Source organism: Anabas testudineus, chromosome 11, assembly GCF_900324465.2.
Source record: "Anabas testudineus chromosome 11, fAnaTes1.2, whole genome shotgun sequence".
Lineage (NCBI taxonomy): Eukaryota > Metazoa > Chordata > Actinopteri > Anabantiformes > Anabantidae > Anabas > Anabas testudineus.
Window position 1 is genome coordinate 5,867,752 of NC_046620.1, and position 27,710 is coordinate 5,895,461.

General features: G+C 38.6%; 4 protein-coding genes across 4 annotated transcripts; 3 read left to right on the plus strand and 1 right to left on the minus strand.

Annotated features, from left to right (window-relative positions):
• Window positions 1-515: 515 nt before the first annotated feature.
• lipea (lipase, hormone-sensitive a) lies at window positions 516-9,664 on the plus strand. The gene is made up of 11 exons (XM_026349370.1): window positions 516-552; window positions 3,250-3,497; window positions 4,222-4,506; window positions 4,659-4,749; window positions 4,831-4,976; window positions 5,070-5,255; window positions 5,425-5,577; window positions 5,774-5,918; window positions 6,878-7,105; window positions 7,533-7,918; window positions 8,334-9,664. Exons 1-11 carry the CDS (start codon window positions 543-545, stop codon window positions 8,598-8,600), a joined length of 2,145 nt encoding a protein of 714 aa, XP_026205155.1. The 5' UTR covers window positions 516-542; the 3' UTR covers window positions 8,601-9,664.
• A 479-nt stretch (window positions 9,665-10,143) lies between these two features.
• On the plus strand, window positions 10,144-20,845 carry LOC113154169 (probable ATP-dependent RNA helicase ddx6). Its single transcript, XM_026348210.1, has 13 exons — window positions 10,144-10,301; window positions 11,766-12,857; window positions 12,943-13,047; window positions 13,386-13,515; window positions 13,651-13,797; window positions 13,997-14,091; window positions 14,252-14,374; window positions 14,588-14,716; window positions 15,027-15,143; window positions 15,363-15,426; window positions 15,522-15,623; window positions 16,296-16,515; window positions 16,598-20,845. The coding sequence occupies exons 2-12, from the start codon at window positions 12,615-12,617 to the stop codon at window positions 16,508-16,510; spliced, it is 1,470 nt and encodes a 489-aa protein (XP_026203995.1). The 5' UTR covers window positions 10,144-10,301; window positions 11,766-12,614; the 3' UTR covers window positions 16,511-16,515; window positions 16,598-20,845.
• Window positions 20,846-21,980: 1,135 nt separating this feature from the next.
• Window positions 21,981-25,835, plus strand: tomm40l (translocase of outer mitochondrial membrane 40 homolog, like). Its single transcript, XM_026346650.1, has 10 exons — window positions 21,981-22,018; window positions 22,804-23,018; window positions 23,143-23,210; window positions 23,372-23,464; window positions 23,570-23,671; window positions 23,777-23,882; window positions 24,061-24,183; window positions 24,310-24,386; window positions 24,625-24,727; window positions 25,081-25,835. The coding sequence occupies exons 2-10, from the start codon at window positions 22,805-22,807 to the stop codon at window positions 25,218-25,220; spliced, it is 1,026 nt and encodes a 341-aa protein (XP_026202435.1). The 5' UTR covers window positions 21,981-22,018; window position 22,804; the 3' UTR covers window positions 25,221-25,835.
• A 667-nt stretch (window positions 25,836-26,502) lies between these two features.
• On the minus strand, window positions 26,503-27,665 carry LOC113154661 (apolipoprotein A-IV-like). Its single transcript, XM_026348984.1, has 4 exons — window positions 27,626-27,665; window positions 27,492-27,545; window positions 27,254-27,404; window positions 26,503-27,165 (listed from the first exon to the last, which is right to left on the minus strand). The coding sequence occupies exons 2-4, from the start codon at window positions 27,529-27,531 to the stop codon at window positions 26,586-26,588; spliced, it is 771 nt and encodes a 256-aa protein (XP_026204769.1). The 5' UTR covers window positions 27,532-27,545; window positions 27,626-27,665; the 3' UTR covers window positions 26,503-26,585.
• Between the last annotated feature and the right edge of the window lie 45 nt (window positions 27,666-27,710).

A 27,710-nucleotide genomic window follows, 5' to 3' on the forward strand; every position in this document is an offset into this window, starting at 1 on the left:
AAGTCAGAGCAAAAAATTAAAACAATCTTTATAAAAATGATGGAAAGAGAAAAGTCAGGTCATGATCCAAAGTACAAAAACATACACATCTGGTGATGTCAAATGAATCAAAGACTGGCAGTAGTGTTCTGTTATGTCACTTTTACTCTGCAAATCATTGCATTTTTTTTAACAGTTTTATTTAACAGTTTTAGATCATATTTGTAATATATGCAAATGTAGATTCCTATTAAAATATAATTAACCAAAAGTATCACATATTATTATGGATTAACCACGTGGCAGTAGGTACAAAACCAGCTTAAACTCATTAATTTGTGAACTTCTACCATCTTTCTTTTTAAGGTAAATTTAAGAGCATGTATTCCAAAGAATGTTATAAGAATTTGTCTATCTATATATTTACTAATATACTATATATATATACTTTTGTGTGTACATGTAAACGTGCATTGTTGTTAGCTTAGCTGTAGCATCATCGTGCTAACATTACCCAGGATTCCGTGGGCGCGGTGACAGGGAGCGGAGCATCGAGGAAGAGGATGCGGGTCGGTGAGTCGCGTTAAAACACGACAAACTCGAGCATTTACACGCAAAATCTGTTGCGTTAGTTGCGGGTATAGCGTTTTAACGAGACGCCGACGTGTTGTAAAATGATATAAAACGGTGTCACCGTGTTTTAGCGGGTGTCAGCGGCTTTAAAATGGGAAGCAACAGGGTGAAGTCCTCAAAGTTTCGGTTAAAGTTGTCCCCGGTAGCAAACGGCGGCTCGTCCTTCACTAACGTTAGCTACAGCAGCACCTGTCTTTAACTACATCGGTGTTTTTGTGTGAAACTATGGGGACGAGTTAACGAAAAGACACGTTTTAACAGTATGAGAAGCTGATATCTGTGCTGAAAACTGATATCGGTTCATGTGGGACCTTGACAGAACCGAGCTTTGTGCTATTTAGCAGCTGTTTGGGTGGAAACGCCTGTTTGAGGACAGCTAAGGCCTTTTATTGAATCCAAATTAGACTTAGCTGGTAAACAAATGCATGAAATTGAAAGAACACACCCCCAGTGAAACACAGTACTGTTTGGATAGATGGAAACGTGCAACATGGAATTTCGCTAAGTATCTTGAAATAGTGGATGTAAATGTCCTGCATGTTTGTCCATAAGGCCACCTAATTCTTGTGTATGTGATATCTAAATGCAATATGTGGCTTTTGCATGGATATATATACACTGAAAAAGACTTTCTTTACATTTGTTGCAACTGTCAATGATGAATTGATTAATATTTGGTGGTCAAAGGTCAAGGTCATAGTGACTCATCTTCATCTAATTCTTGTGAACTAATATGTCTTGAATCTGTTGAAGGAATTCCTTCAAATTTGCCACAACCGTCCACTTGGGCACAGTTTAAAGTGTTGTGGTCAAAGTCCAAGGTCACAGTCACCTCATTTCCACAGTCATCCTCAATTTCAGTGTGGTACAATTGTCCACTTGTCATCCAGGATGAACTGGTGCTCAAAGGTCACCCTGACCTCCTTAAAGCCTCACTCTGATCAGTGCTAGAGTTGAGAAACGCCTGGAGGGAATTTCTTTTCATTACAAAACATGAGTCTGCACAAACGCACATAAACTGCAGCTTGTTTGGCAGAGGCATACAACTGTGGTGATGATTCTAGTTTATTTTATAATGTTGATAGAAATCTTAGATTTATAGGTAAAATAACAAAACAAGAATCTTGTGACCATTTCAAAACTGTTTCATGCTTTTCTGTTACATTGATGGAAATCCTGTAAATTACAGTATTTTTATAAAGCAAACTTAAACTTTACCACAAGAACCTTGTATATTCAGACTTGCTAAAGGGGTGTAAAGTACAGTCCCAACCTTTATTTGCAGTTTGAGGCAGATGCTGATACCATACAGTGAGATTTTAAAAAGAGTTATTGTGACACACTTTATCTGCTGCGGATATTCATTATTTATTACTTTATAACTGTTTGTTAATATATTCATTATAGATTTGACCTAAAATGTGTCTGTATGTTTTTACTGAAATTTTTTTGTTTCTTATCAACGACTGTATTTTTATTAAGCTAATATCATTCAATATTGACTGTTGTTCCAGTAGAATTTTGAAGCACACTCCATTAGATATTACTATATTAAATATGTGGAACTGTGTCTGATGGTTGGCAATGTCATATCATCTTACAGTAGACCACATATCTGAAAATCTACTTAATTTTGAATGCTCAACTTGAAATAAACACTAATCTTCATTATAAGAATTTTAAAATATTTTTAATAAACTGATGTTTTTTGTTTTGTTTTGTTTTGTTTTGCTTTTTAATTTTCTTATCTACAAAGAGAAATCATGATTCACAAAATGTTGTTAATCCCAGAGGGAAATTGTTTTGCTTTGTTACAGTTGCTCTCAACTCAGACAGAAAGAACAACAACCAAAAAAGATCCACACCAACACAAATACAGAATAACATCAGTACAGAGAACTCAGTGTATATATATATATATACAAAAGATGTAAGATGGATGAAAATAGATGAATGAAAATGGATCAATAATTTAGTTCAGGGTGAAATGACAACAGAAATATGACAAGAAATTGTCAGTTCCCCTCCCCTTGGAGGAATTGTCAAGATTGATGACCACAGGCAGAAAGGATCTCCTGTCCAGGAGTTTGGACAGCACCCTCCTCTCAGCTACAAAAAACACAACAAAAAATGCTGATACACAAGGCTTTCAACATTTTCAGTCAATCTAACAGATGTGCATGTCACGTTTGTGTAAGACATACAATAATATTTTGTATGACTGTGATTAGGTGGATTCACTTACTACTATCACTTACACTAACTACGAGTGTTTGTTATGTTGGGATTCAGTTGTTTGTTGTAATTAAGATAATCTCAGTTACATGATGTCATCACAGCCAGCTTGTCTGTCTGGTGCCAACACAGAGAGACCTAGTTTTGAAGTACTACCTTCAGGCTGTACTGGAACTTCGACCTTTGACCAAACAGATAACAAAAGTGTAGTCGCCGACACATTGAGTTTTGTTGCAGCAGATGAGGTCATTATCATCTGTGTGTTTACACTTTGGGTGATTATGCCTTTTCTTCCAGGTATCCATTGTCCATCACATGTCTGCTGTGTAGATAGCGCAGATATAAAGGACGTTAAAGAAAACACTGAGTTGTAATAGTTACTCTCATCTCTTTCTCTTCCAGCCTCAGACATGGATCACAGGGTTGTGTTTGCAGCGTTGGAGACAGTATGTAAAGACAACATTTCAATTTGGTGTGGAGATTCGGATATGCCTTACGGCGCTGTTGCCAAGCGCCTGGTCACATGTATGAGACAGATTCAGGAGCACGGCCGAGAACTGGAACCTGTCGTTGCCAGCTTCACCACTGTGTATCACCACTATGACTTTGATGCACAAACGCCTGGAAATGGCTACCGCACCCTGGTTAAGGTATGAAAGCTGGACTATACTGTTACTTTTCTACAACTGAGAATTACTAGATATGGTGAAAGTAGCACGCTTAACTCAGAAATGTGACTTAGCATGTCCTTATTTTGAGAAGTTTGATTTTAAAGTGAGTATTTTAATTTTTGTGAATTAACAAAATGGTGCTTAACAAGCTAAGCTGTGGTTTTGATGAGTAGTAGCTTAGTGGGGAGTTTTGCAAAGACTATGTTTCCTATAATGTTTTTATTACAAAATGATGAAATGACTCAGTTTAATTAGGCTGAAGAAAAGTGGAGTCTTCTTGTTTTTGTAGTAGTAGTAGTAGTAGTAGTAGTAGTAATATTTGTGCTGTAAGGCCAGAAAAGATTGTTTTTGGTATGATAAAATTGATTCAGTTGAAGTAATTTATTATGATATTTTTACAGTTTGACAGTTTTATAATGGCATGATATTATTAAGTGTACAGTTGTTTATTGAGATGTTGCAGAGAAATTAATTAGACAGTGATCTGTAGAGAACATTTCAAACTCAAAAAGTAGTAGTATTAGTACTCTAATCTGTTTAAACTGTTAAGTTTGTAGTGACTAAGGAGTGAAATCCTTAAATCTCGGTGGTGCTGTAAATGTCACGTTTTTAACTACTACTTACTATCTATGTAATGCAGTTTCCTACTCTCTTTTGCAAATCATTTTACTCAGTCTTTTACTTTTCTTTGTCTTTCTTGCAGGTCTTGCAGTCTTGCCTTTTGCACATCATACACAAAGGCCGCTACATTGTCTCTAATTACAACAGTGCCTTCTTCAGAGCGGACCACAATGCCTCTGAGATGGAGGCGTACTGCCGTGCTCTCTGCCAGCTGCGTGCCCTGTTCTATCTTGCACAGCGGCTGATCAACAATAACGACTATGGCCAGCTGTACAGTCAGCAGGATGGAGACCTGAGCCACATGTTTGTGCAAGAGTACAGCTCCATGCACAAAGCCTGTTTCTACGGTCGCTGTCTGGGCTTTCAGGTCAGTCGACAATACTGAATTATTTCTCAGAATTGCTCATTGGATTTTAGACATGTCACCAAATGTGGTTTAAATCCTGAAGGGGTCTTAAAGCTTGTGTGGTCAGATAGATACAGTGTGCTTGTTTACTAGTATGTTTGATCTTCTCACAGTTCTCACCAACACTTCGTCCGTTCCTCCAAACCGTCGTGATAAGCATGATATCATATGGAGAGACATATGGTAAACACCAGTCTGGACTTGGTGAGTGTGTTTTTATTTTATTTGATGTTAAAAAATAATCCCTGATGTAATTGTCTATAAAATGTTTTTTTCTTCCCGAAGGTATGGCAGCCCTTTCCCTCCTCACTTCAGGAAAGTATGTCATCGATCCAGAGTTGCGCGGGGCTGAGTTTGAACGCATTACCCAGAACCTGGACTTGCAATTCTGGAAGACCTTCTGGAACCTCACAGAGTCCGGCCTTATAACAGTAGGCAGGCACATTAATCTTTTGTGTACTCCATAAAATAGCTGAACTTCTGTTTGACCTGCTAATTCCCCTGTCTGCCTTTCTCTTGTCCAGGGCTTCAACAGAATAGTCTCCAACCCAGTGCAGGTAAACTTCACCCTGACTGTACCTCCTGTAACTCTGCGCCTCCCTCTGGCCTCAGACCCCAGTCTGTCTGCCACTGTGTCACCTCCAGTAGCCCACTGGGGGCCTGGGCCAGTCCACATGCGTCTGATCTCCTATGAACTTCGAGAAGGACAGGTGAGACTTCCAGAGTCTTATTCATAGTGTGCAGGGAAAAGATAAAGAAGACGGTAGTAGACAACTGTACATTTTATTAACTCTATCTCCTGATTTTAACAATAAAATGTTCACAAGTCACTGTCCTTTAATTATTTATCACCTTATCATTTATTCTCTTCTTTGATAGGACAGTGAAGAGCTGCTAGCTTTTTCTCGAACTGATCCTCCCCCTATCACTGCATCCCATCTCCCATGGGTGCAAAAGCAGCCCCGCTCCCCCTGGCTGATCATCCACTTCCACGGAGGGGGCTTTGTGTCCCAGACATCCAGATCGCATGAGGTACTGTGCAGCCTGCTGGTTTTATCTGTTGCTTTATCTGTACCAAATTATACTCTTAAGCCATTGAAACAGTTTTAATATAAATATTTAGCACTAGAACATGCAGTCTTGTCTTTAAAGTTAATTATCAATAACATGGATGAAAATTAACAACTGTTTGCAGTTCATTACCTTTTCTTCTACCATTTTGTATCAGAATTATCTTCGCAACTGGTCTAAGGAGCTGAGTGTTCCCGTCCTCTCTGTCGACTACTCTCTGTCACCTGAAGCACCTTTTCCCAGGGCTCTAGAAGAATGTTTCTACGCCTACTGCTGGGCACTGAATAACTCTCATCTGTTGGGTAAGAATATAACGACAGAGTCACATAACCTGAATAACAGTAAATGAACAGGGAGAATTCATGTGTTGTACAAATTAATTATTGAGTATGTTAGTATTTGGGGTAACTTGAAGTTATTGTCATTAAATATTTTTCATTATGTGTAATGTTTAATATTTATGTATGATTTAACTGCTTAAAGTTGTACCTTTTAACTTGTTAAAAGAAGTTTATATTAAATTATACATGTAAGAACCTAAGATGGAAAAGTGTAAAGCCAAATGCAAAAGAAACACATAGTAAGTCTTTATGAATGTAGTGTTCATGTTCAAATGTAAATGTTTGTGCAAATGAGTAGGTCTACAAATAGCTTAATTTGCATACTTTAACAAGTGTTGCATGTTCAGATATAAATAACACATGCACATAGAGTACCAGTTTCATATGCTGTAGTTTTACTAGTTGCAAGAAAAAACAGCAGGAGTGATAAGTTATGTATTGTAAATGACATGAATTGCTAATGTGAATTGAGTTGTGCATACACTTAAGGTGTTGTTATCTTTACAAAATATCTAATCTAACTGTATTATCAGAACAGGAAAAGTGTCATGTGTGTCCACTCACACTCCCACAAATGTGGGGGGGGGAGTATAGAAGGGTATTAATGCTGCTTCTAACATTTAGTTTTATTATAGCTCTCTCTCTCTCTGCTACTGTTTTGTCTACATAATGTCAGGAAACTGTGAAACATTTTAACCCCTAAAGTTCTCTACAGATGAATTTCTTTGCCAAGCCAACTACCCAATGTTCAAGCATTTAAATTACACTGATAAAACATATGGAAAAGCAGGAAATGACTACACCTTACACCTAAAGATGGTGTAAATTGACTTGGTTAAAAATATCTGCCAAACACTTCATTCTTAATATAGTTTAAATGATCTTTTAGTATTATTAAATCAGTTCTGTCTGTTTCTCAGGCTCCACAGCAGAGCGAGTTTGTCTGGCAGGCGACAGTGCTGGTGGGAACCTCTGCATCACTGTGTCCATGAAGGCCATTTCCAGTGGCATCAGAGTCCCTGATGGCATCATGGCTGCCTACCCCGCCACCTTGCTCACCACTGATGCCTCACCATCCCGCCTGCTCACCCTTATTGACCCACTCTTGCCTCTAGGTGTTCTCACTAAGTGCCTCAATGCATATGCAGGTATGTGTGTGTGTGTGTGTGTGTATGTGTGTGTGCGCGCGCTTAGCATTTAACTTGTGTTGTCTCATGCCTCATCACACACAAGCACTTTCCGGCCACTGGAATAGAAAACTGATATCAAAAGGACATATGCATGAACCTGAAAATGCGGAAGGAAAGAAAGATAAAAATAATTAACGACCTCCAGTGATATCACTTCTACACTAAATACAGTCTCTGTATCAACCTAAGCCTGACCAGGCTTAATATTAGAAATAATATTTTAACCATTTTGTGAACAGTCAGGTAGCTGACCCATTAATATACATCATAATTTATGAGCTCATTATTTTTTGCATTAAGAATCTACATTACTATCTACATTATTTCTTTGTATCCTATGTTTTCTTGTGATTTCATTTCTAACCTCACATTGTCTCCCTCTTAGGTGCAGAGTCCCAGACAGTGCAGCCTACCCTGGGAAGCAACAGTCTTAGTGCTCTGAGCAGAGACACAGCTATGCTGCTCAGTGATCTCACCCAGGGAGCTTCCAACTGGATCCAGTCTTTTCTGGACCCCATGCGGAGTTCAGGTGGTGCACAATCCCTAGCATCATCACAGATGACATCCCAGAGCAGTGAACACGGCAGGATATCACCTCACACCTCCACAGCAAACTGTGCAGTGACTTACCCACAGGGCTTTGAGCCCCTGCGGTCCGAGTGCCTGGCATTAGTCCGCCCGACCTCCTCTCCCATTGTGAGGAACCCATTTGTGTCACCTCTATTGGCTCCAAACAACCTTCTGAGAGGCCTGCCACCTGTACACGTAGTGGTAAGAGAAGAAATAGAAACCCAGTGGGTCTGAAAGTGTAGAGTTTATATTACAGAATTACTGTAGACACTGGGACAACTTGATCCCAGCAGGTCGACAGTTACAGTACATCTCTTGTTTGTACACAATGACCTGATGTTGAATTGCTGAACAAATATAAAACATTGTATTAATGAAAAGTGCTTGTTCTGCTGCCGTCAAGTGGCTGAAATGCATTTAGCTGTCATTTAGGATGTATTTATTCTTTACACCCAGCCACTAATGCCTTTTTATGTTTTTCAGTTCCTTCTCATACAAAGTTTAAGTTGATTTTGATATTATACTAATATGGTCATATGATATATATGATATGATCATCATTATTTCCAGCAGATTAGATTTTACAGATTTCTGATTCATCTGTGCCTCCTCACAGGCCTCTGCTCTGGATGCCTTGCTGGATGACTCTGTGATGTTTGCCAAGAAGCTGCGTGACATGGGTCAGCCTGTGAGTCTGACGGTGGTCGAGGACCTCCCTCATGGCTTCCTCAGCTTGTCACAGCTCGCTAAGGAGACGGAGGTCGCTGCAAAAATCTGCGTAGCACGAATGAAGCAGGTGTTCGAGGAAGAACACCCCACATCTTCTCTTCACAAGAGGCCAAAGCTAGAAGAGACTTACCCAAGTACTAACCCATCAGGCTGATTCATCTGGATGAAAAAGAGATCTTACATAGTGTGGCGAGGGAGATGCAATAAATTTAAGAAAAGGAAACAAGTCAAGGTTTTGCTGTGGGTGCAACAAAACCTTTGAAATTACAGGAAGCTTAGGGATATTGCACTTTAAACCTGTACTGCACAATATTTTCTGAATGTAGTGATGATCAAGGGAGTAACTAAAAACATTCCAACTACTTTCTGCAACTAGCAATAATAAAATCTTAAATAATGGCAAAAAGGAAAAAGATGCACATGTTGGATCAAATGCACTTTGGGAATATTACAGACTGACAGAACCTCACAAACCCTGCACTGATTTATTAATGGATATGTTCAGTAATGGGAGCTGATGTGCCTTGGATTTAAAATGCTTCTGTTTTTTCATAGTCTATGTATGAAGGAAAGCTTTTGACCACTTTATGAAACTGACCAGGGTTAAAGGTTTACTTGTATATGAAATGAATTTCAAACACTGTACTACTACTACTATTATTATTATTAATATTATTAATATTATTAATATTTGGGTTGAATGTATTATGTGGTTTTGCCAGTTTGTCACATGTTTACATCATGATAATGAAAAGGAGGCCTTCATCTTGTATTTTCAAGCTGTATGTGGATGTGAGGTATATGGTAGTTTGTCTCCATAACTATTTAACACTGTGTTGTTATATTTAAAGCTTGTATTAAATCAGAACTGCAGACTCTGCTGGTGTTACTGTATATACGCTTAGTTGGAGCCTTGTGGCATATTGTGGAGATACCTAATGCCCTGTTAAGCTAATGTGAGTGTTGGCAGCTGCTGTTCAGAGCAGCCAGTCAATAAACCTTTTGATTGTGTTAAGGTTGTTTCACACATACCTACAGAGTAAATTAGAGACATCGTTTAATATACTGTGTGTACTTTAATGTGTATTATGTAGAAACATTATTATAACTTTCAAGTGTTGTATGTAGGTGATTTATCTCTTACTACAACCTCGATACCTGCATATGTCAGTGGCTGGGGAGGAAAGGACACCTGTCAGGTAGATAAAAGACTTATTATTAAAAATAAACAGTCTAGTTTTAGATAATTATGCTACCACTGGCATTATATATAAAGTCAATACAATTTCATGATTTGCCTTCACAAAAGTCACCTTGTTCAGCTAATTCAATTTCATTTCAGAAAATAAATGTTTTCTTGCTATAGTACAGAATGTTTTTGCTTTTAGCCACTTATCTGTTTTCTTTCAGCTTTCATTTTGACATAAATCTACAACACTAATTAAACCATTTAATGGTTCCTCTAAACAGCCAAATGAGTGGTTTTGAAGATTTTAACCAATTTACTGTTCTGCACATACTATATACTGTACTTTACATATCTCTTGAGTTTTTGCACATTTTACTATGTTAGTAATTTATATCAATAGAAACCTGAATTAAGACCATGAGTGTTATTTAACTTAAAATCTTCCAGCAGGTGGCGACATGTTGTTTAGTATCAAGTCTCATAAACAGGACAGAGACGCCGAGGAAGAGAAGGCGAAGAAGAAGGCGACCATGTTGATTTAAAGGAAGAAGAAACACAATAGAGGCGATCTATTTCAAGAGAAATTCAGTTATAAAGCGACGTACAAAGAAAGTAACAGATCAACCACAAACTGGAAACCCATTGTAACATAACAGACAAACTAAGGTAGGTTTGTGGTGACTTGGAACCGTCCGCTTTCCGTTAAAAATCCGAGTTGTTGTGAGCAGGATAGCACACAGCTAACGCTAGCTAGCAAGTGGAGTTATTTGTGCTAAAGTAGCATTAATGCTAACGGTTTTCTATTTGAGCGATATCGCACTAGTGGTAAAATTGCAAAGAACGTAACGGTAACAACATGCACCAATGCAGTGGCGTACATTACACACACAGTACTGTGTTTTGTAAATTAAAAGCTGATATTAGTTCAGATAAGGGAGATACAACCTTCAACTGCTAAGCCAGTGTTAGCTGCAAGCTAACACGGGCTTAGCTTTGACTCACTAGCCTAGCTAGCTAACTAGCTAATATTTTTCCAGAGACGCACATTTACAAGACATAACGTAACTGATTATTAACATGAAATATTTGTAACATTTAACAGAACTACACAAACTGTATTTTTACGCTTGTTTATAGTAAACAAAGTTTGGTTCGTTAAAAAATAAATGGAAACCGAAGAATCGTAGTCGACCGCTTCTTTAAACTAAACATTTTATAGACTTGGATAGTTAATAAAAAAGTATAAATATAAAATAAATATGATTCAGACCCAGAGCTTTTACTTTACGACCTGACATTTGTAGTATTACACTAAATCACTGAATGAATGAGCTGTCAAAACCATTGACTTCTCTGATCTGTTGTTGTTTTTATGTTGACACAGATTCCTCGTTGTAAAATTACCATAAACGAAAAGTTATTTATCTATTAAATTATTGCCGGTGTGAGTCTTTGATTCCCAATGGAAGTCAGTGACAGGAGTAGATCGTTTGCTGGTCTTGTATGTAATAATAATAACTAAAATAGTTTCCCTCAGGATAACTTACAGTGCATTATAGGACCTCACTAAACATGTTTTTGTAAAAAACATGGTTCTGCGATTTTGCAACTACCTTTCTTACCTACTATTTATGTAAATAAAGATGTCTTTTGTAGTTGAGGATGTCTCCCTGTTGTTTTAGAGTAATAACACAACATTGAAGAGTCTTAAATTTAATTTCAAGTCATAAAACTGCTATAGGTGGTAATACTTGAATCTTGGCTCTTAGACAACCATGTGCTGCAGACGGCTGTTCAGTCCTCTTTGTGGCCTTTTAGAAGCAGTCACTCATAACACACAGCTGCAGTAGCTGGGAAATGCGATCTGAGAGAAAAAGCTCACTCCTTGTGCAACTGTTCACAATTAAACATATAATGTGGAGTCAGAAGTATAAATGAAAAATTTGCTTATTTTTATGTTTTATTTGTGGTTTATGACAAAACTGGAAAAACCTTGTAATTTTTTGCATTTAATAAGATGTGACTGTAAATTGTCCTTAATATAATGAATAATTTTCATAATGTTCAATATTCATTTTTTTCTGTTCATCACTTGAGTGACTTGTCAACTTTCTGCTTTATTTCTTGTAGGTCACAAGTTTGAGGCAACGGCTGACTTTTAGGAGGCAGCAGGTTGATAACAACCAAACTCACACACGACCTGAACCTACTTGCGGCGTTCAGGGAGAAAGTTTCAAACACCTGGAGCAAAAAGGAAACGCACACTGAGGACTCAAAAGGGGTGGAAAGCTGTTTGGCTTTGGACTAGATAACCCCTTGATTTCAGGATTCTTGTTGGTTTTTTTGTTTTTTGTTTTTTGTTTTTTTTTCCACACGTGGAGCGACGTGTACCCACACAGTGGAAATAAACAGAGCATTACAGACTACATGATATTGGGGAAACACTTGTACAAAGTTGGACATCCTTTTTTCAAGTACAGGGATATTGAGCAACTCTTATAGACTCAACGTGGAAACAGGAAATATTGTTCTATTTAGAAACAGAAATCTAAGATTATTTTGCAGAAACTATTCCCCAAGTGCAGATTGCCTTAGTTGTTCTATTTCAGGACTTGAACTGCTTTGATACTTGTTCACATATAATTTTTCTATATTGTGAACAAGTATATTCATGCATATGAATGCAAATTTCTCTTCATTTGGAAGAGTTCTTGTGTAAAAACTTGTTTTTTGTTGTTCTCGTACGGCAGTCACTCTGTTGTTGAAGGGACCGAACTGCACGTACATGTGTATATGTAAATACTACGAATCGACTTCTGTTGTAAAAGCTTTGGACTTACAAAGAATAGAGAATATTGTTTGTTAATGCTTTATTAAACTTTTTTACTTTTGAAGAGAATTTTTTAAAAAGAAAAACCTAAGAGGCAAAAATCTAATACTTTGAACAAAAAAAAAAAAAAAGCAAGGACAACAGGAGAAATGGCAACCGCCAGAACAGAAATTGTTGGCCCGGTCGTTATGGGACTGAGTAAGCAGAATGGGCAGCTCAGAGGACAGACCAAACCAGCTTCAGTCCAGCCAGCACCCACAACTCAAGGAAAGGCTTTGGGCCCACCCCAGAAAGCAGGCAATGCCCCTCAGGACGGAGGTGGAATCAAGTTTGGTGATGACTGGAAAAAGAGCCTACAGCTCCCTCCCAAAGACAACAGGGTCAAAACCTCAGTGAGTCAAGCCTCATAACTCATCATTCCTTAACTTTTTTTTTTGTTGTTGTTTTGTTTTGCTAACCTTTCTTTGTCCACTGCAGGATGTGACGTCCACAAAGGGAAATGAATTTGAAGATTATTGTCTCAAACGTGAACTCCTGATGGGCATATTTGAGATGGGTTGGGAGAAACCATCCCCTGTCCAGGTATGGTTTATTTCTATCAGCTTTTCTTTTCTGATGAAATAAAGCTGATATATATCAGAATAAAAGCAAAATAGGAAGTTAGCTATGAAAGAAATCAGCATTCTCCAGGAGAAATCTATCTGGGGAGATCAGGTTTCTTTAATCCCCAACCTCGATAACAGAAAACAGGCTTCCTGTGTAGATGAAGATAACAAAATCATCTTACTTAAGAAGGCTGACTGTAACTGGGTTACTTTAGTGCAAGTATGTGATAAAGTGTAAAAGCAACAGCCAGTAAATGAGAGAATTCTGTTTTTGAGTGTTACCTGGCAGAGAATGAGATTTGTGATTCCTTGCAGGAGGAGAGCATTCCCATCGCTCTGTCTGGACGGGATATTCTGGCCAGGGCGAAAAATGGAACAGGGAAAAGTGGAGCCTATCTAATCCCTCTACTGGAGAGGCTAGACATGAAAAAGGACCACATACAGGGTAAGCCTCTGCCTGTAGTCATAATCTTTTTTGTAATATGTATTTTGATACACTCTCAAACTCCTGTTTATTTACCATTGTGACATGTTTGATTATGCTTTACTGTAATCTCTCATGTACATTGTCATTCCTCAGCCATTGTCATGGTGCCCACTCGTGAGTTGGCTCTGCAGGTGAGCCAGATCTGCATCCAGATCAGCAAACACCTGGGAGGAGTGAAAGTCATGGCCACCACCGGGGGCACCAACCTGCGAGATGACATCATGCGCCTGGATGAGACTGGTAAAAATACACAAAGACATTTTAGCTTGTGGAGTTCATCTTGTTTTTTAAGAGGCACTTTTTAAACTGTCCAACCTGCACTGCAGAAAAGACAAAGGTTTACTATGTTATGTTACGCTTGGTGTAGTCGGAGAACCAGTTTTAAGTTTTCTAATATTGCTCTCACCACTATGTAATTCTCTCTCATTTTTCACATCAGTACATGTGGTCATTGCCACGCCTGGCAGGATCCTGGACTTGATAAAGAAGGGAGTGGCAAAAGTAGATAAAGTCCAGATGATGGTGATGGATGAGGTAAGCATGAATAAATAATCTTTGTTTAATCATTGGTATATTTTATCAGCATGGTATTTGACAGGGATGTTACTTAAAATGTTTGCTCCTTGTCTTTAAAATTCTGTCAGTTTGGTTTTTTAAGTTTGGTTCCTGCTTAATTGTCTCTACTGTTTCTCAGGCGGATAAGCTGCTGTCTCAGGACTTTGTGGTGCTCATTGAGGATATTATTGGCTTCCTTCCCAAGAACAGACAGATCCTGCTCTACTCTGCAACCTTCCCCATCAGCGTGCAGAAGTTCATGGTGAGTAGTCAGCTAATTGCTGCACCCCTCGTCCAGCAGGATGGCTGCGATCCACTTGGAACCACTCCGATCTCAGTGCAGCCCAGGCAGCTCTCACACTGGGCCCAAATCTGTGTTTGTGCTTTGTCTGTTGTAGACTTTCCAGGGCCGCTATGTTGTAAGTATTCCTAAATGTTCGCTCCAAACTATTTATTGTCTGTGTCCTTTCTCTAGTCCAAGCACCTTCAGAAACCCTATGAGATAAACCTGATGGAGGAGCTGACTCTGAAGGGCATTACTCAGTTCTACGCCTATGTCACTGAGAGGCAGAAAGTCCACTGTCTCAACACATTGTTCTCCAGGGTAACTAACTATTCAAAGTTTGTGTATTTTACCACTGCACATGTTGCTGTCATTAGTAGATTTTTTTCTTTTTCACAATGGTGCAAAGTACTGTTAATGTACAAACGAAATTGGAAGTGCAGTTGTTGAAAAGTCCAGTTTCCTGACTTCATGGCAGTTGCAGCCCAGTGACTGTAATTTATTAGTTTTTTTTACTTGTGTAACATCCTGTTTCTACACTGACTTTGGCAATGTAATATTTGGACCAGAAACTGATTTCAGGTTAAAAGGTTGATGTATTGATGTTTTTTTTCTCTCTCTTCTCTTACAGCTTCAGATCAACCAGTCAATCATCTTCTGTAACTCCACTCAGAGGGTGGAGCTGCTGGCCAAGAAGATCACGCAGCTGGGCTACTCCTGTTTCTACATCCATGCTAAGATGATGCAGGTATGAACTTTTAGAAATGTAACTGTATTTATTTATTTTTTTAATCTAAGCACAGAATTAAAATGTGTTAATTAATGAGGCTAAAAAGTGTTTTTGTCCCTTTGTCTGTATTTGCATAATATTTAATGCAGCATAGTGCTTTTATTTGTTTATTTATTTATTTATTGCACATTTTATGTGGCTTATGTTTTTATAGCATGATATTTCATGTGTTTTCAGGAGTACAGAAATCGTGTGTTCCATGACTTCAGAAATGGTCTGTGCAGAAACCTGGTCTGCACTGGTGAGTTCCTGTTGTTGGTATGCTGCAATATTTCACGACAGTGATAATGTTATTATTGAGCGTCACTGATGTGATTTTCTTTCACCTTCCTTTAGATCTCTTCACCAGAGGTATTGACATTCAGGCTGTCAACGTAGTCATCAACTTTGACTTCCCCAAGAATGCTGAGACATACCTTCATCGTATTGGAAGATCAGGTGTGTTGTTTAGTCCTTCATACTGTGACCTGCTCTGACATTTAGAGACACTTCAGACCTCTATATATAATTGATAATAATTGATGATATTGATTATAAGAATGTTATGAAAACTTTAAAAACTTCAGTAGTTTTTACAAAAATATGTTGACTTGACTACAATCCACCTGTGGCAACTTTAGAAAGGCAAAAATATATTTAAGGTGCCACAATTCACACTGCATGTCAGGAGAAGACACAAAGCCTAAGGAAGCAACCAGCAACCCAGTGATAACTCTAACAGAGTTTTAGAAGTCTCAATGACTCAGACTCTGGTTTAAACCCCATCCACATCTGTAGAGAAACCTGAAGGTAGTATGGACACTTACCATTCAGTGTGAAAGAGTTGAAAGAGAGTCTGCCAGGAAGAATGTGATAAACTCCTCAAATACAGCTGTGAGAAGCTTGTAGAGACAAGAACAATCTGAGCTGTAACATCTGCCAGAGAGCTTTCCACACTGTAGTGCATTTTAGTTTGGTTATTTTTTTATGTATAAAAATACAAACGTCTACAACACAAAGGGGTAAAATACTATCTGAAGACACATGTATACTGGTTCTCTTGGTGGTGTGTTGGCTGTCACACTAAAAGATAATGGGGAATTTTTACAATAAACATGTCCTTGCTCTCAGGGAGGTTTGGTCACCTGGGCTTGGCCATAAACCTGATCACGTCAGAGGATCGCTTCAACCTGAAGGCCATTGAAGACCAGTTGGTGACCGACATCAAGCCCATTCCCAGCAGCATTGATAAGAGCCTCTATGTGGCTGAGTACCACTCCACTAGCACTGACTGTGATGTGGAGGAGGCTGAGGAAAAACCAAGTCGCCAGCAGGACAGCACCTAAAACAGGTGAGATGTGTGTCGATAGTATTCAAATTTGTATTGCATTGAAAAATGAGGACTTTCTAAAATGAGCTTGTCTTCCCTACAGGACATTGGACGTCACCGGGCTTTTTGCACAGACATCAGCGCTTGCACACAGGCTTCAGGCAACTCTTTAGTTTCACATTTTTCACTCGTTCTCAGTCTGTCCAATGGATGTAAAGGCTATTTTTTACTTTAGGTCTTTCCTCACAGAGAGCTGCCTCATTTTTTTTTTTCTTTTCTTTTTTTTCTAATTAACTGGGAAAGTTAAACAATGTTGTTTTGCACCAAAGACAGATTGGATTACATCTCATCAGTACTTTTCCTATTAAAACATCAGTTAGACAGAATTTACAGTGACAGCAAAGCAAATGAGTATGAAAGCTGTTTTGAACACATTGTCCTTGGAAACTCTTTTCATTGCCAGCTGCAAGGTTGGTCTGTTTTAATGTTACGATGGTGCACTTAAACCAGCCCTCATTCTGTCCGCTTACACTGCTGTTGTCACTTAAGTGCCTTACTTACTCCCATGTGCACTCATCCATTCATAGCCGGCTGCTTCTGCAGCACAGTATGAGCACAAATAAGATGACCTAAATAGAAACTAACTGGAGTTTATTTAAACATCCATTATGCAAGGGAAAAATGACAAAATATTCTCCTGCTGAGAAGTGTCGAAAGGTGGCTCAAACAAAAAGAAAACCCTGAATGTGAACGTTTATTTTGAACGTGAACGTTGCAATAAAAAAGGGCAGCTTTATTTAAATACTGTGTGACTGTTTTTCCCCTTTCACTTTGAATAATAGACGAGCAAAGTTAATGAGAAGACGGCCTAAAGACACAAGCCCCCTATACTGATTGATGGATGTTCGCCTGTAGCCACATACAAACAGCATGGGAAATAAAGAGCAGCCACATACTGTTATGTTTTGGCTGTTGAGTTCACTCGCAGACAATAGTTGCTGTCTAAAGGTTCTTTTGCATTAAAAACTACTTTGGCTGGTGAATACTGTTTAAAAAAAACTCTCATCAGCCGCTGTAGCTGGTTAATGAATCCAGTTTCCTATCCTGCATAAAGTTGAAGCAACAGTTTAAAACAGTTTTGATATAAATTTGCTGTTTCTAAGCTGATCAACAGACACAGGAGGCAACACGAGGAATTTGGTGCAAAACAATAGTTTGAACTTTCAGTGACTTTTCGTTTCCGCTCACATCTTTAGGTTTCTCCGTTACAATGTGGAAATATAGAGTTTAAAGGTCGACTTTTTTAAGCCCCATCATGACAAAATTGAAGTTGGTGAATGTATTAGTTGCCAATGTAAAAGTTGCAGCCCAGCGGTTGAATGCCAAGCTCCTACGCTGTTTGTATTTCTGCTGTTGCATTAGAAACTCATTTTTAGGCCATGCTTTTAGAAATTATACCAAGGATATGAAATGGTTTCATGGACCGCAGGGTGAAATCTGCTCAGTCTCCAAAGGACCACGTTGATTTTGAATTGAACTAAACTCAGTAAAACTTTCAGCTTTCTTTCTGCAGCAGCAGCGATGTCATTAGTTTTGTTTTTGCCCCAGTACAGCTCTGTTTTATAATTATAAAAATGTGAGTATTATCTTTTGTGAGGAGGGGCGTTATTTTTGAAAGCATAATTGTAGCATTTTTGAACAGGCAGCTGTGACTATTTTTTTTTTCCTCCCCTCTCAGAGCATCACTAATTATAAAAAAGACATAAAAAAAGAAAGTATTTTTGCTTTTTAAGATTTATTTTTGATGTTGCTTAAAGCAGTTTGGGGGTCGGGCAGCGTGAGCTTTAGCACGAGTTCATTTGTGGATTCTTTTTTTTGGGGGGGAAGGTGGGGGGTTCAGGATTGCAGAAGCCAAGTGTTTTTTGTCAGATGCTCTCTGGGCATCTTGAATCTTTCCTCCTCTTTGGTACTTAAATCAAGGCTTTTGTATTTGCTTTAAAGTGTTTTTTCCCCTTAAAAGTACCAGAACACCTTGTCAGCTTTGTGATTTAAATACCAGAGAGAGCACTAAGAATACAGGAGAGAGTTTCTGGAGAGAGTCGAGCGCTGCGATCGTCTTGAACCTGTTCCGTGTTTGTGTGACAGATGATCAAAGCGCTGCGACTCGTTTTCAGCAGCTCGGTCTATTTTCCACTAGGGCAATCTTTATACGAGGTGTTGTGAATCATTTTGAGGAAACAGAATTGTAAATGATTCATCGTTTACACTAGTCGTTTACAATTACAAAAAAAGAAAATAGTTTGCTTCATGGGTGCAGAAGGAGGTAGAATGAATTTTATTTCCTTTTGTTTTCTTTGAGACAGATTTTCAGGATTTACACTGAAGCAAAACCAAAAAAGTAGAGTGTGTGTGTTTGCGCGTGTGTGTGTGTTTGCGTGCGTGCGTGTAGAAGAGCGACATGGAGATGACTGTTGGAACAAGGTTTGTGTGATAGTATGACTGTTTTCTTAATGACCTTTTACATGCAACTTCACTTAAACAGCTCATCTTTGGGTAACTCAGATTCTACAGAAGTGGATCCACATGTGTGGATGACTCTTTGATTTGGAAAAAAAATAAAACTGTCCTGTGTGAAGCTGCATGTAAATGTAATAGTTGTATGTCAGGGTTTTTTCTTCTGCGCTTTCATGCACAGAATCGTGTCTATGTTAATGTGAGATGTCTTAAATATCAGAATGAGTGTTTACCGAAGTCAGGGATGTGATTTTAGTTTTAGTTTTAGTTTTGTTTTTTGTCCATTGTTCATTGTTTTTTTTTTTTTTTTTTTTTTACCCCCCTCCAGAAGTTTAATTTTGTGGACAAAAATCCAACTGATCAACACAATTTCATTAATATTGGTGAATTTCTACTCGTCTGTTCTATGTGATGTTTTGTGTTCCTGATCACATCCCTGACGGTCATTCTATAATCTCCTTTGTGACGTGAAAACAGCAGATTAAACATGTATACCTGAATCTGTCAAGCAGGAAAATTGACTTTTCACTTGTGTTCAGAATTCAGGTGGGGTAAGATCAACCCTCTGCCCCTACAAGTAAACCCTAACCTTTATTATTAACATCATAGTTTTATTTTTGTTGCTTCAGCCACGTGTTTTGTTTCGACCTTTTTTACTCACCAAAGTAGTTGCTGATTCTCAAAGAGCTCCAAATTAGCTTTTTGAGGTGGCAACAGTTACTGAGGTGTCAGACATGTTGTCACAGTTGATAAAAGTGATGGCTGGAGCCACAAAAAACAAAGCTTTTCTCACAAAAGAGATTATGGTAAATGCAGTTATGAGTGTTAGGTGGTTAATTTTGTCATCTGCTGTTGTCAAGACATCTTTGTTTGTGTGTATGTGTGTGCACTCTGATGGGTTTAGAGTGCAGATGGGTGGGAGGGGGGTATTTGTCAGAAACTTGTTGGGTTAACAGTTTAAAAAAAAAAAGGGGGGGATTTTGAAAATCAAAATTTGGGTTCAAGATGTCAGTTTGGGACACGATTAGATGGTGGAAATATATTTAAAAAAAAAAAAAAGTTACATCTTGACTTAAAAATAGTATTAATGGCTGAAGTGCCCTAATATTTCTACTGTGCATAGTAAAGTTGAATTCGATCTTAATTTGCTGCACTAACTCAGCCCTGCATAAGGTGATTTCAGCCAAACGTAATGATTAACTCAACAGATTTGTTGTAACAAGCTGATGAAGTTACTGCAGTATTTCCCTTGCAATGTGGATAGAAAATGTGCTGTAATATCTCATTATTGGATCTCAGACTTTTTCTTTTCTTGTTTTTTTTTTTTTTTATTATTAGATAAAGGTGCAACAGTATTTCTCTACAACATGAAACATGAAAGGAGCTATAATATGAAACCAGTATGAGTGAATAGCCTTTAAAAAACATGTTGCGTCAATTGATCCTCAAGTTAAAAAAAAATGCAGCAATGTTTTTCAGAAACCCTCCGGCTTGTTCACTCTTCTGCTTCAGTTGAATCATTTTGGACTTGAAATACAACAAAATACAGATACCAAACATTTTGGAGTCTGGTAATTTATTTTCACCTATCACTTCCATTTTTGTGTGTGTGCCATTGGATTACAAAAACAAAAACTTTTCAATTAAACGATTTCAATTGGATGTTACTGCAAAAATGTTGTTGTATTGGTTGTTGTTTTTTTTCTCCCCCTTTTATAAAAATGCATTGTAGAGGCACAAGGTATTTCCACAACGTGTGTTAATTACTGTTCTCAACTGTTGTAACATGGAAATACATGCAGGGGCTATAAAATTCAATAAATTGAGCAGAAATTTACACTTGTTGGCTCTTCATTCCTCTACAGTTTGTTTACTACGTTCTGCCACAAACTGATCTGTAATAATCTGATGACCAGAGAAGCATTCAGTAAATCTGAACTTTTACTATGCAGTTCCATGTTTTAGCCTATTTACCACAAATTACTAAAAACTCTGACACCATGATATGTGTTGGCCATGAACAGCTGAAAGGTTTGGTTTTCTTCTCAAATACATGGACGGGTCACCATCGGTCACTGAATTCAGACCTAGGTGTTCTTTTGAAAGTACAATGCCAGGACTGCTGCTGATCATTAATTTGTTTCTTCATAGAGAAGAAAGTCTAAAATTGTATTTACAAAGTCCTGTACACGGTAATGATGATACTAAAAAGTTTTTGAGTATGGTTTTTCTTTAGCAAACTATTAGGTGGGAACCCCCCAGCTCTATTATTCTGCATCTCTAATGTTACCTGACCTTTTAAGCATAGGTGGGCATTAAAATAATAGATTTTATTTATATGCCTAATTACTTAATCCTCCCATTCATTTTCTGCTGCTTATTAGTTGGAAATGCTTCTATTTATAAGTGAAAAGTGGAAAAAGCTACATGAATCATTTATATAATGTCATTAACTGCTGATATACTGTTGCACAAGCAGTTGACTGCTGGGGACAATAAAGTTGATCTTGATAAATGAAGGCACTTGATAAAGAGTTTATTGCTTTTGTTGATATGACCATAAAACAGATATTAAATTGCAGCCTATGTGGTTTAACGTGTCTCATATTCCTTCCTGAAGTTTTATGTGTCCAACAAACTTGTTTTATGAACTTTGTTTTATGAACAAAACTCCTTTTGACCTTGAAGTTATTAACATTTTACTACATTCGCCCTCCTCGGTGCGACCAGCTGATGTTTACGTTCTCCGCCAATCGGCAACCTCGGAATATCACGCCCCGCCCCTTTACCGCTGACGTCTCCTCGGTTGGCCAATAGCGTTTTAGCCGAAACATTACATCACCAACTCTAAACCACAGGTGTTTCTACCAATCATATCTGGCTTTTACCATCCGCCATCCAATCAGAACGTGTTTTGAGAGCATAGGCGGGTCTTAGCGTCACTCTCGTCTTCTTCTTTGGTGCTACATGAATTCAACTTCCGGCTGTATCGTCCTCTGAAAATCACAACGTGAGTAGCTAGCATTAGCATTATATTACATATAACATGGGTTATTTATAAGGAGCACATAGGCATTTTCAGCAGTGGTTATCTGACAAGCTTTCACTTGTTTGACTTTACTAGCAGCAGCTGTTTATTTGAAGGCTGTCAGCTTTAGCTTGAAAAGCTAGCATGTAGGCTGCCCATTGCAATAAATGGCACCAAGGTGCTAGCTTAGCGAGCGTTGTCATACATGCTTGTAGCTTTCATTCAAAACATTTCTATAGTTTATATTCAAAGTATTTTGTAGCCATGTTTTCTTATTTATATGTCGTCATATAACCTACTTTTTTGCATCGTTAGCCTGTCTTTGTTGTCTGTTATAGCTCTACGTTCATATGAATGATATGTGTGAAAGGTTAAAGGGACACTCCGTAGATTTTTATTTCTTTTCTGGGGGAGGGTTCAGCTTGTGACCTGTTACAGTTTCTTAATGTCTGCTTGAGATCTGAAAGTTGTTTTCTTTTGTTTATGCTATGTAAGAGTTATTGCACAGTGTTTTTTTTTTTAAACTGTCAGGTCATAACTCTGTGCTATTGTTTCTTTTTATTCAAGTCATAGTTAGTGGTGCAAGTGTTCCTTTTAGCTTATTTACATAAATGATGAGGCCCAAACATTAGATACAGCTGTTTTTACATTGATGTGACAGTCTACACTTCATTCATTAAGAGTATGCAGTATTTAGTGTCTTTGTCTCACTTCTCTACTCTTCTTCTCTCTTACATTATTCCCTTATTTCTTCCCTGGATTTTTAGCATGGGCAGTGTTTTGGCTGCCAGCTCTCCCAGCCCTGCACCACCAGCCTCCAGTGGTGCTACTGGCCCCGGGTTGATGGTGCCACCAGGATTTGGGATGCCACCAGTCTCCCCAGTTATACCACCGACTGAAGCAGCCTCTGCACAGCAGCAGGAAACAGAAAACACTTTGCCTAATCCAGGTGCATTTGATGAGTGTCATCGCAAATGCAAAGGTAAAGGGGAACTAATTAGGCAAGTCCACATGAGCCTAAGATAATTATTGGAGCAAAGAACCTTAGAATACCAAATGGTCTTTACTAATTGAATGTATCTTACCTGCATCTGTTTTCTTCTCAGAGGTTTTCCCTATGCAGATGGAAGGCGTCAGACTAGTTGTCAACAAGGGCCTCAGCAACCACTTCCAGGTCAGTAAACAAGTTAACTTTACATTAGAAGGTTTTAGTAACATGAGTCAGAACTGACTGTTGTCTTGTCCTGTTCAATTTTAAATTTTGAACTGAAAAGACTCTGATTTGATTTAATTGAGATACTTGTTTTAAATCATGACTTGTGAATTTTGTTTAAGGTTAATCACACTGTGCTGCTGAGCAGCTTGGGCGATTCCAGCTACAGATTTGGTGCGACATATGTTGGATTAAAGCAGACAGGTCCAGCAGAGGTAATGTATGCTGCAGTAAAGTCACTGACGTTTCCATCTATAAGACTGAAAGATATTTTATTTATATTTTGAACTGCAGTATGAACACATCTTTGTTTTATTTAGTTTTTTCCAGTCATGGTGGGAGATATGGACAACAGTGGCAGCCTTAATGCCCAGATCATTCACCAGATCACCAACAAAATACGATCCAAAGTGGCCTTCCAGGTAAACCTAGAGTATTTTGTGCCATGGTAGAACTAACCCCTAAACCTAACTAGAATCTCCTATTATCAATGAGGTTAACTTGGTGAAAATCTGTCATACCCTCAGACACAACAACAAAAATTTGTGAACTGGCAAGGTGATGCTGAGTTCAGAGGAGACGATTTTACTGCAACTGTAACAGTCGGAAACCCAGATGTCATTGTTGGCTCTGGTAGGTCATCACTCTGTAACTCTGCATGAAAGATCCACAAGTTAACATCCAGTGACTAACGTTACTTTTGATATTTGTATAAATATATTCTAATTGTTTTTATTAACCTGAGCCTGTCTAATCCAACCAAAACAAATATTTAACACAATCTCTTGTCTTGCTGTTTTCCACCTGTCAGGTATTGTTGTAACACACTACCTCCAGTCTATCACACCGGCTCTGGCTCTGGGAGGGGAACTAGTTTATCATCACAGGCCAGGTGAAGAGGGTGCAGTGATGTCTTTTGTTGGCAAATACACAGGTGAGAAACATTTTAAAGTCAGATTAGATTGTCTGGATTGACAGATCTGGAGCTTAAACTCTTTCAGTCATTTATTTGTTTCATGTATTTCATGTGTTTGAAGCCATTTCCTTTTTAACTGCACAGGCACTAACTACATCGCCACGTTGACAGTCGGCTCAGCGGGAGCTCATGCTTCATACTACCACAAAGCCAATGATCAGGTATTGTCTCAACTCTTCCTATTCATTACACTGAGGTCAGTTTGTATAGCGTTTGAGATGGTTTCGGCATTTCTACGTTTCCGAGTCTGATTGTGTGATTGTTTTAAATGAAGCCTATGTGTGTTAATGTTGTTAATGTTGTGTTGTTACCTCTTTAATAATCCCATCAGGTGCAACGATGGGGAAACAAGTTGCTCTCTGTCTCCATCGAGTTCTGACTGTATATGCTCTTCAACAGTTGCAGGTCGGTGTGGAGTTTGAGGCGAGCACCCGCATGCAAGACACCAGTGTATCGTTCGGTTACCAGTTAGATGTGCCTAAAGCCAATTTACAGTTTAAAGGTAGGTTGAGCTGATGAAGGTTATTTTAATGTGTTTTCTGCACTGATTGATCATAAAATGTCTTCACCTACAGTAGATTTGGAAAACCTTTGACACCGCCTCACTTTTTTAAAATAGATCTGCAAACAATTCTGAAATCAAGTTTTTCTTGTGTTTTTATTGGTTGTTATTTTTAGACTGATGAGAAAACACAAGTTATCCATTTAAAACTCTGCAGCAGTTTGTGCAATAAGGGGAGACGATCTGAATACTAATGCGAGTGAATGTACATATGTGCAGATATTTCACGTGTCATCTTTTTTTGTCATTTTTAAAAACACCCATCTCATATTGTGTCTTTGCTTCTCTCCCAGGTTCAGTAGACAGCAACTGGATAGTTGGTGCAACATTAGAAAAGAAGTTGCTCCCTCTGCCGTTCTCTCTGGTCCTTTGTTCCTTCCTCAACCACCGCAAAAACAAGTTCCAATGCGGTTTTGGTGTCACTATCGGTTAGACTCACTCGCTGAGGGGCTGGTTGTCGGCCTACGGACAGTCTCACTATGGGCGAACAGACTATGCCATATTCTGTACACTACTACTGTACACACCCATCACCTCAATCTGTCTCTGACCTCTTCAGCCATTATAGTGTTTTATTGGTTTCGTAAATGTTTCATGAGATTTGGAAAATAGGAGGTGATAATAGAAATCTAATGACTTAGACCCTTTCAGATCACTTGACTCTGAATGATCAGAAGTGCAACAATTACACCAAACAATAAGGAGCAGTAGGACGTTAAGAAACATTACAGAATTATAAAGCTCTTTTTCCTCACTGAGTTCAGTGCCTGTCGCGTTTGTTTTAAATTTTGTTCTTCTTTTTTTTTTTTTACTGTAAAGTTTTGTCTTGTGTGCAGTGAATGAAATCGTTATCTTTGGCTCGTTTGAAGGTGATTTATTGGTTACAGAAGGGTTTACCAGCTATCAGGAAGGAGTGCGCCGTGATGTATGTCACAGTCAATCATTTGTTATGTTGCCTTTTTTATGTTAAATACATGTGCAACACTATAAATGACCTGTATATACAGTTCCTCTTGGAAACTGATGAATACAATTTCTTACAAAAACAGCATGTCTTTGTGGTTTCATTCATGTTCCAGTGTAAATGATGCAGTTTAGTTAAACCAGTGGTGTGCTGCTGTGTATTTTGTCTCTTAATATCTACATACATGGGTGTAATTTTCCTCAATGGCTGATTTGGAAGAGTTTGAGTGTCGTGAATGGAGCAGTGCACCTGGAGATGGAATAATAATAAAAATGGAGGTGACCATCTTAACAAATATTGGCACAAATAAATATTAATATCAGAGCTTAAGGCCATTTGACTAAACATGAATTTTTGTGAATATGTTTTAACTATATAACATCATAATATATATTATACTGTATTATATGGCACCTTAGTAGTAGTAGTAAGGTAAATGTAAAAAATAAATACTATCAAATAGATTTAAATTAAAAAATGCTCCTACATTTATTCCCAAAGAGCAGCGACTGCAATAAAAAGGAATTTTTTGTTGTATTAATTATATAAAAAGAATCATAGCATAACTATATGTACTGTAGTAGTAGTTTTACTGTTTTTATTTGCATTTGAACCTGGATTTTAGAGACATTTCTTGGATGTAAAAAGAATAAATCACTGTAGAACTAGTGTGTGATGTTTCTTTTGCTTCATAACAGTGTTTGAGGCAAAGAGTTACTGAAAACACAGAATATAATTGTGAGTTCTTTATTTAATTAAATATACATTGGGTACATTTAAAATAAATATTTGGAGTGTGTAGTGCAGGTTTAAAGGGCAGGTGGAACAGTCTGTTTACTGGGTCTTCTTACTGAAGGACTCCCACAGAGCAGCCAGCTGAGCCTGCAGGTCCTGAGCTGTGGCGTCCAACTTGGTCTTCAGCTCCTCTCCGTAGGGAGCCAGGTTCTGCTGGACCTCCTGGGTTTTCTGGCTCAGCTGGGTCTCAAAGCCCTGGACCAGAGGAATCATGCTGTTCTGAAACTCCTCCACGCTCTGCTCCATCTTCTGCTTCATCTCCTCGGTGTAGGGCACCATCTGGGCCTGCAGCTCGCTCACGCTCTTCTCCAGCTGCCCCTTCAGCTCCTGGCTCTTCTGCAGCAGGACGCCCTTCAGGGCCTCTGGGTCCATGGACTCAGCGTAGGGGGCTGCTTCCTTCTTCAGCTCCTCCACCTGCTTCTGAAGTTTGGCCACCAGCTCCTCAGCGTAGGGCTGCAGGTTGGTGCTCACAGTGGTCAGATCAGTCTCCAGACGAGCCTTCAGCTGCTCGGTCTGCTGGGAAAACTGGGCCAGGAAGTCCTGGGTCAGAGGAGCCATCTGACCACGCAGAGCAACGATGTACTGATTCACTGAGTCAGCGCTCTGTGAGATCCTGGCACTGTAAGGCACAGAATAAACAGTTATTAATCAGAAAATAAAGTATTTTCTAATCTCATGAGTCGTCTTCATCACGTTGGGACTCTTACTTCACTTCCTGTCCCAGCTCAGACTGTCTGATCTGCTGCAGAGATTCCTCAGCAGTCAGGGTCGCTTTAGCCACATAGTCCCAAAAAGCATCTCTGACCACATCCAGGTTGGTTTTGGGAGCTTCCTGCCACAGGAGGTTGGCATTGCAAACTGTGGATAAAACAGCCGGTTTAGCACAAGGTAGAATAGATAGATTACGAGGATCCAGATTCTGTGTCAAAGATTAAAATTACTCACCAGAGAAAACGGCCAAAGCGAGAACCACAAGAACCTTCATGGTTGAAATTGACTCTGTTGAATAAAAAAAATTAACAATTAATTACCTGACCGTTAATTCAAGTCATGAGTTTTTAATTGTGAACAAGTTTTACCTTGCAGAAGGAGCTCGTCTCTTCTTCACTCTGAGTCTGATGACTTGTGCTGTGCAGACAGGCGTTTACCTTTTTATAGTCATTT

What these genes read in the sequence shown, in the direction of transcription:
- lipea (XM_026349370.1), top strand. An exon ending in GTCGCTGTCTGGGCTTTCAG is followed by an intron (nt 4,507 to 4,658) that starts GTCAGTCGACAA and finishes ATCTTCTCACAG; the next exon opens with TTCTCACCAACACTTCGTCC. An exon ending in ATGAACTTCGAGAAGGACAG is followed by an intron (nt 5,256 to 5,424) that starts GTGAGACTTCCA and finishes CTTCTTTGATAG; the next exon opens with GACAGTGAAGAGCTGCTAGC.
- LOC113154169 (XM_026348210.1), top strand. Translation starts at nt 12,615, where the DNA reads ATGGCAACCGCCAGAACAGAAATTGTTGGCCCGGTCGTTATGGGACTG. An exon ending in CATGCGCCTGGATGAGACTG is followed by an intron (nt 13,798 to 13,996) that starts GTAAAAATACAC and finishes TTTTCACATCAG; the next exon opens with TACATGTGGTCATTGCCACG. An exon ending in AGATGATGGTGATGGATGAG is followed by an intron (nt 14,092 to 14,251) that starts GTAAGCATGAAT and finishes ACTGTTTCTCAG; the next exon opens with GCGGATAAGCTGCTGTCTCA.
- tomm40l (XM_026346650.1), top strand. Translation starts at nt 22,805, where the DNA reads ATGGGCAGTGTTTTGGCTGCCAGCTCTCCCAGCCCTGCACCACCAGCC. An exon ending in AGCAGACAGGTCCAGCAGAG is followed by an intron (nt 23,465 to 23,569) that starts GTAATGTATGCT and finishes TGTTTTATTTAG; the next exon opens with TTTTTTCCAGTCATGGTGGG. An exon ending in ACCACAAAGCCAATGATCAG is followed by an intron (nt 24,387 to 24,624) that starts GTATTGTCTCAA and finishes GCTCTTCAACAG; the next exon opens with TTGCAGGTCGGTGTGGAGTT.
- LOC113154661 (XM_026348984.1), bottom strand. Translation starts at nt 27,531, where the DNA reads ATGAAGGTTCTTGTGGTTCTCGCTTTGGCCGTTTTCTCTG. An exon ending in CGCTTTGGCCGTTTTCTCTG is followed by an intron (nt 27,405 to 27,491) that starts GTGAGTAATTTT and finishes TTTTATCCACAG; the next exon opens with TTTGCAATGCCAACCTCCTG. An exon ending in GAGCTGGGACAGGAAGTGAA is followed by an intron (nt 27,166 to 27,253) that starts GTAAGAGTCCCA and finishes TGTGCCTTACAG; the next exon opens with TGCCAGGATCTCACAGAGCG.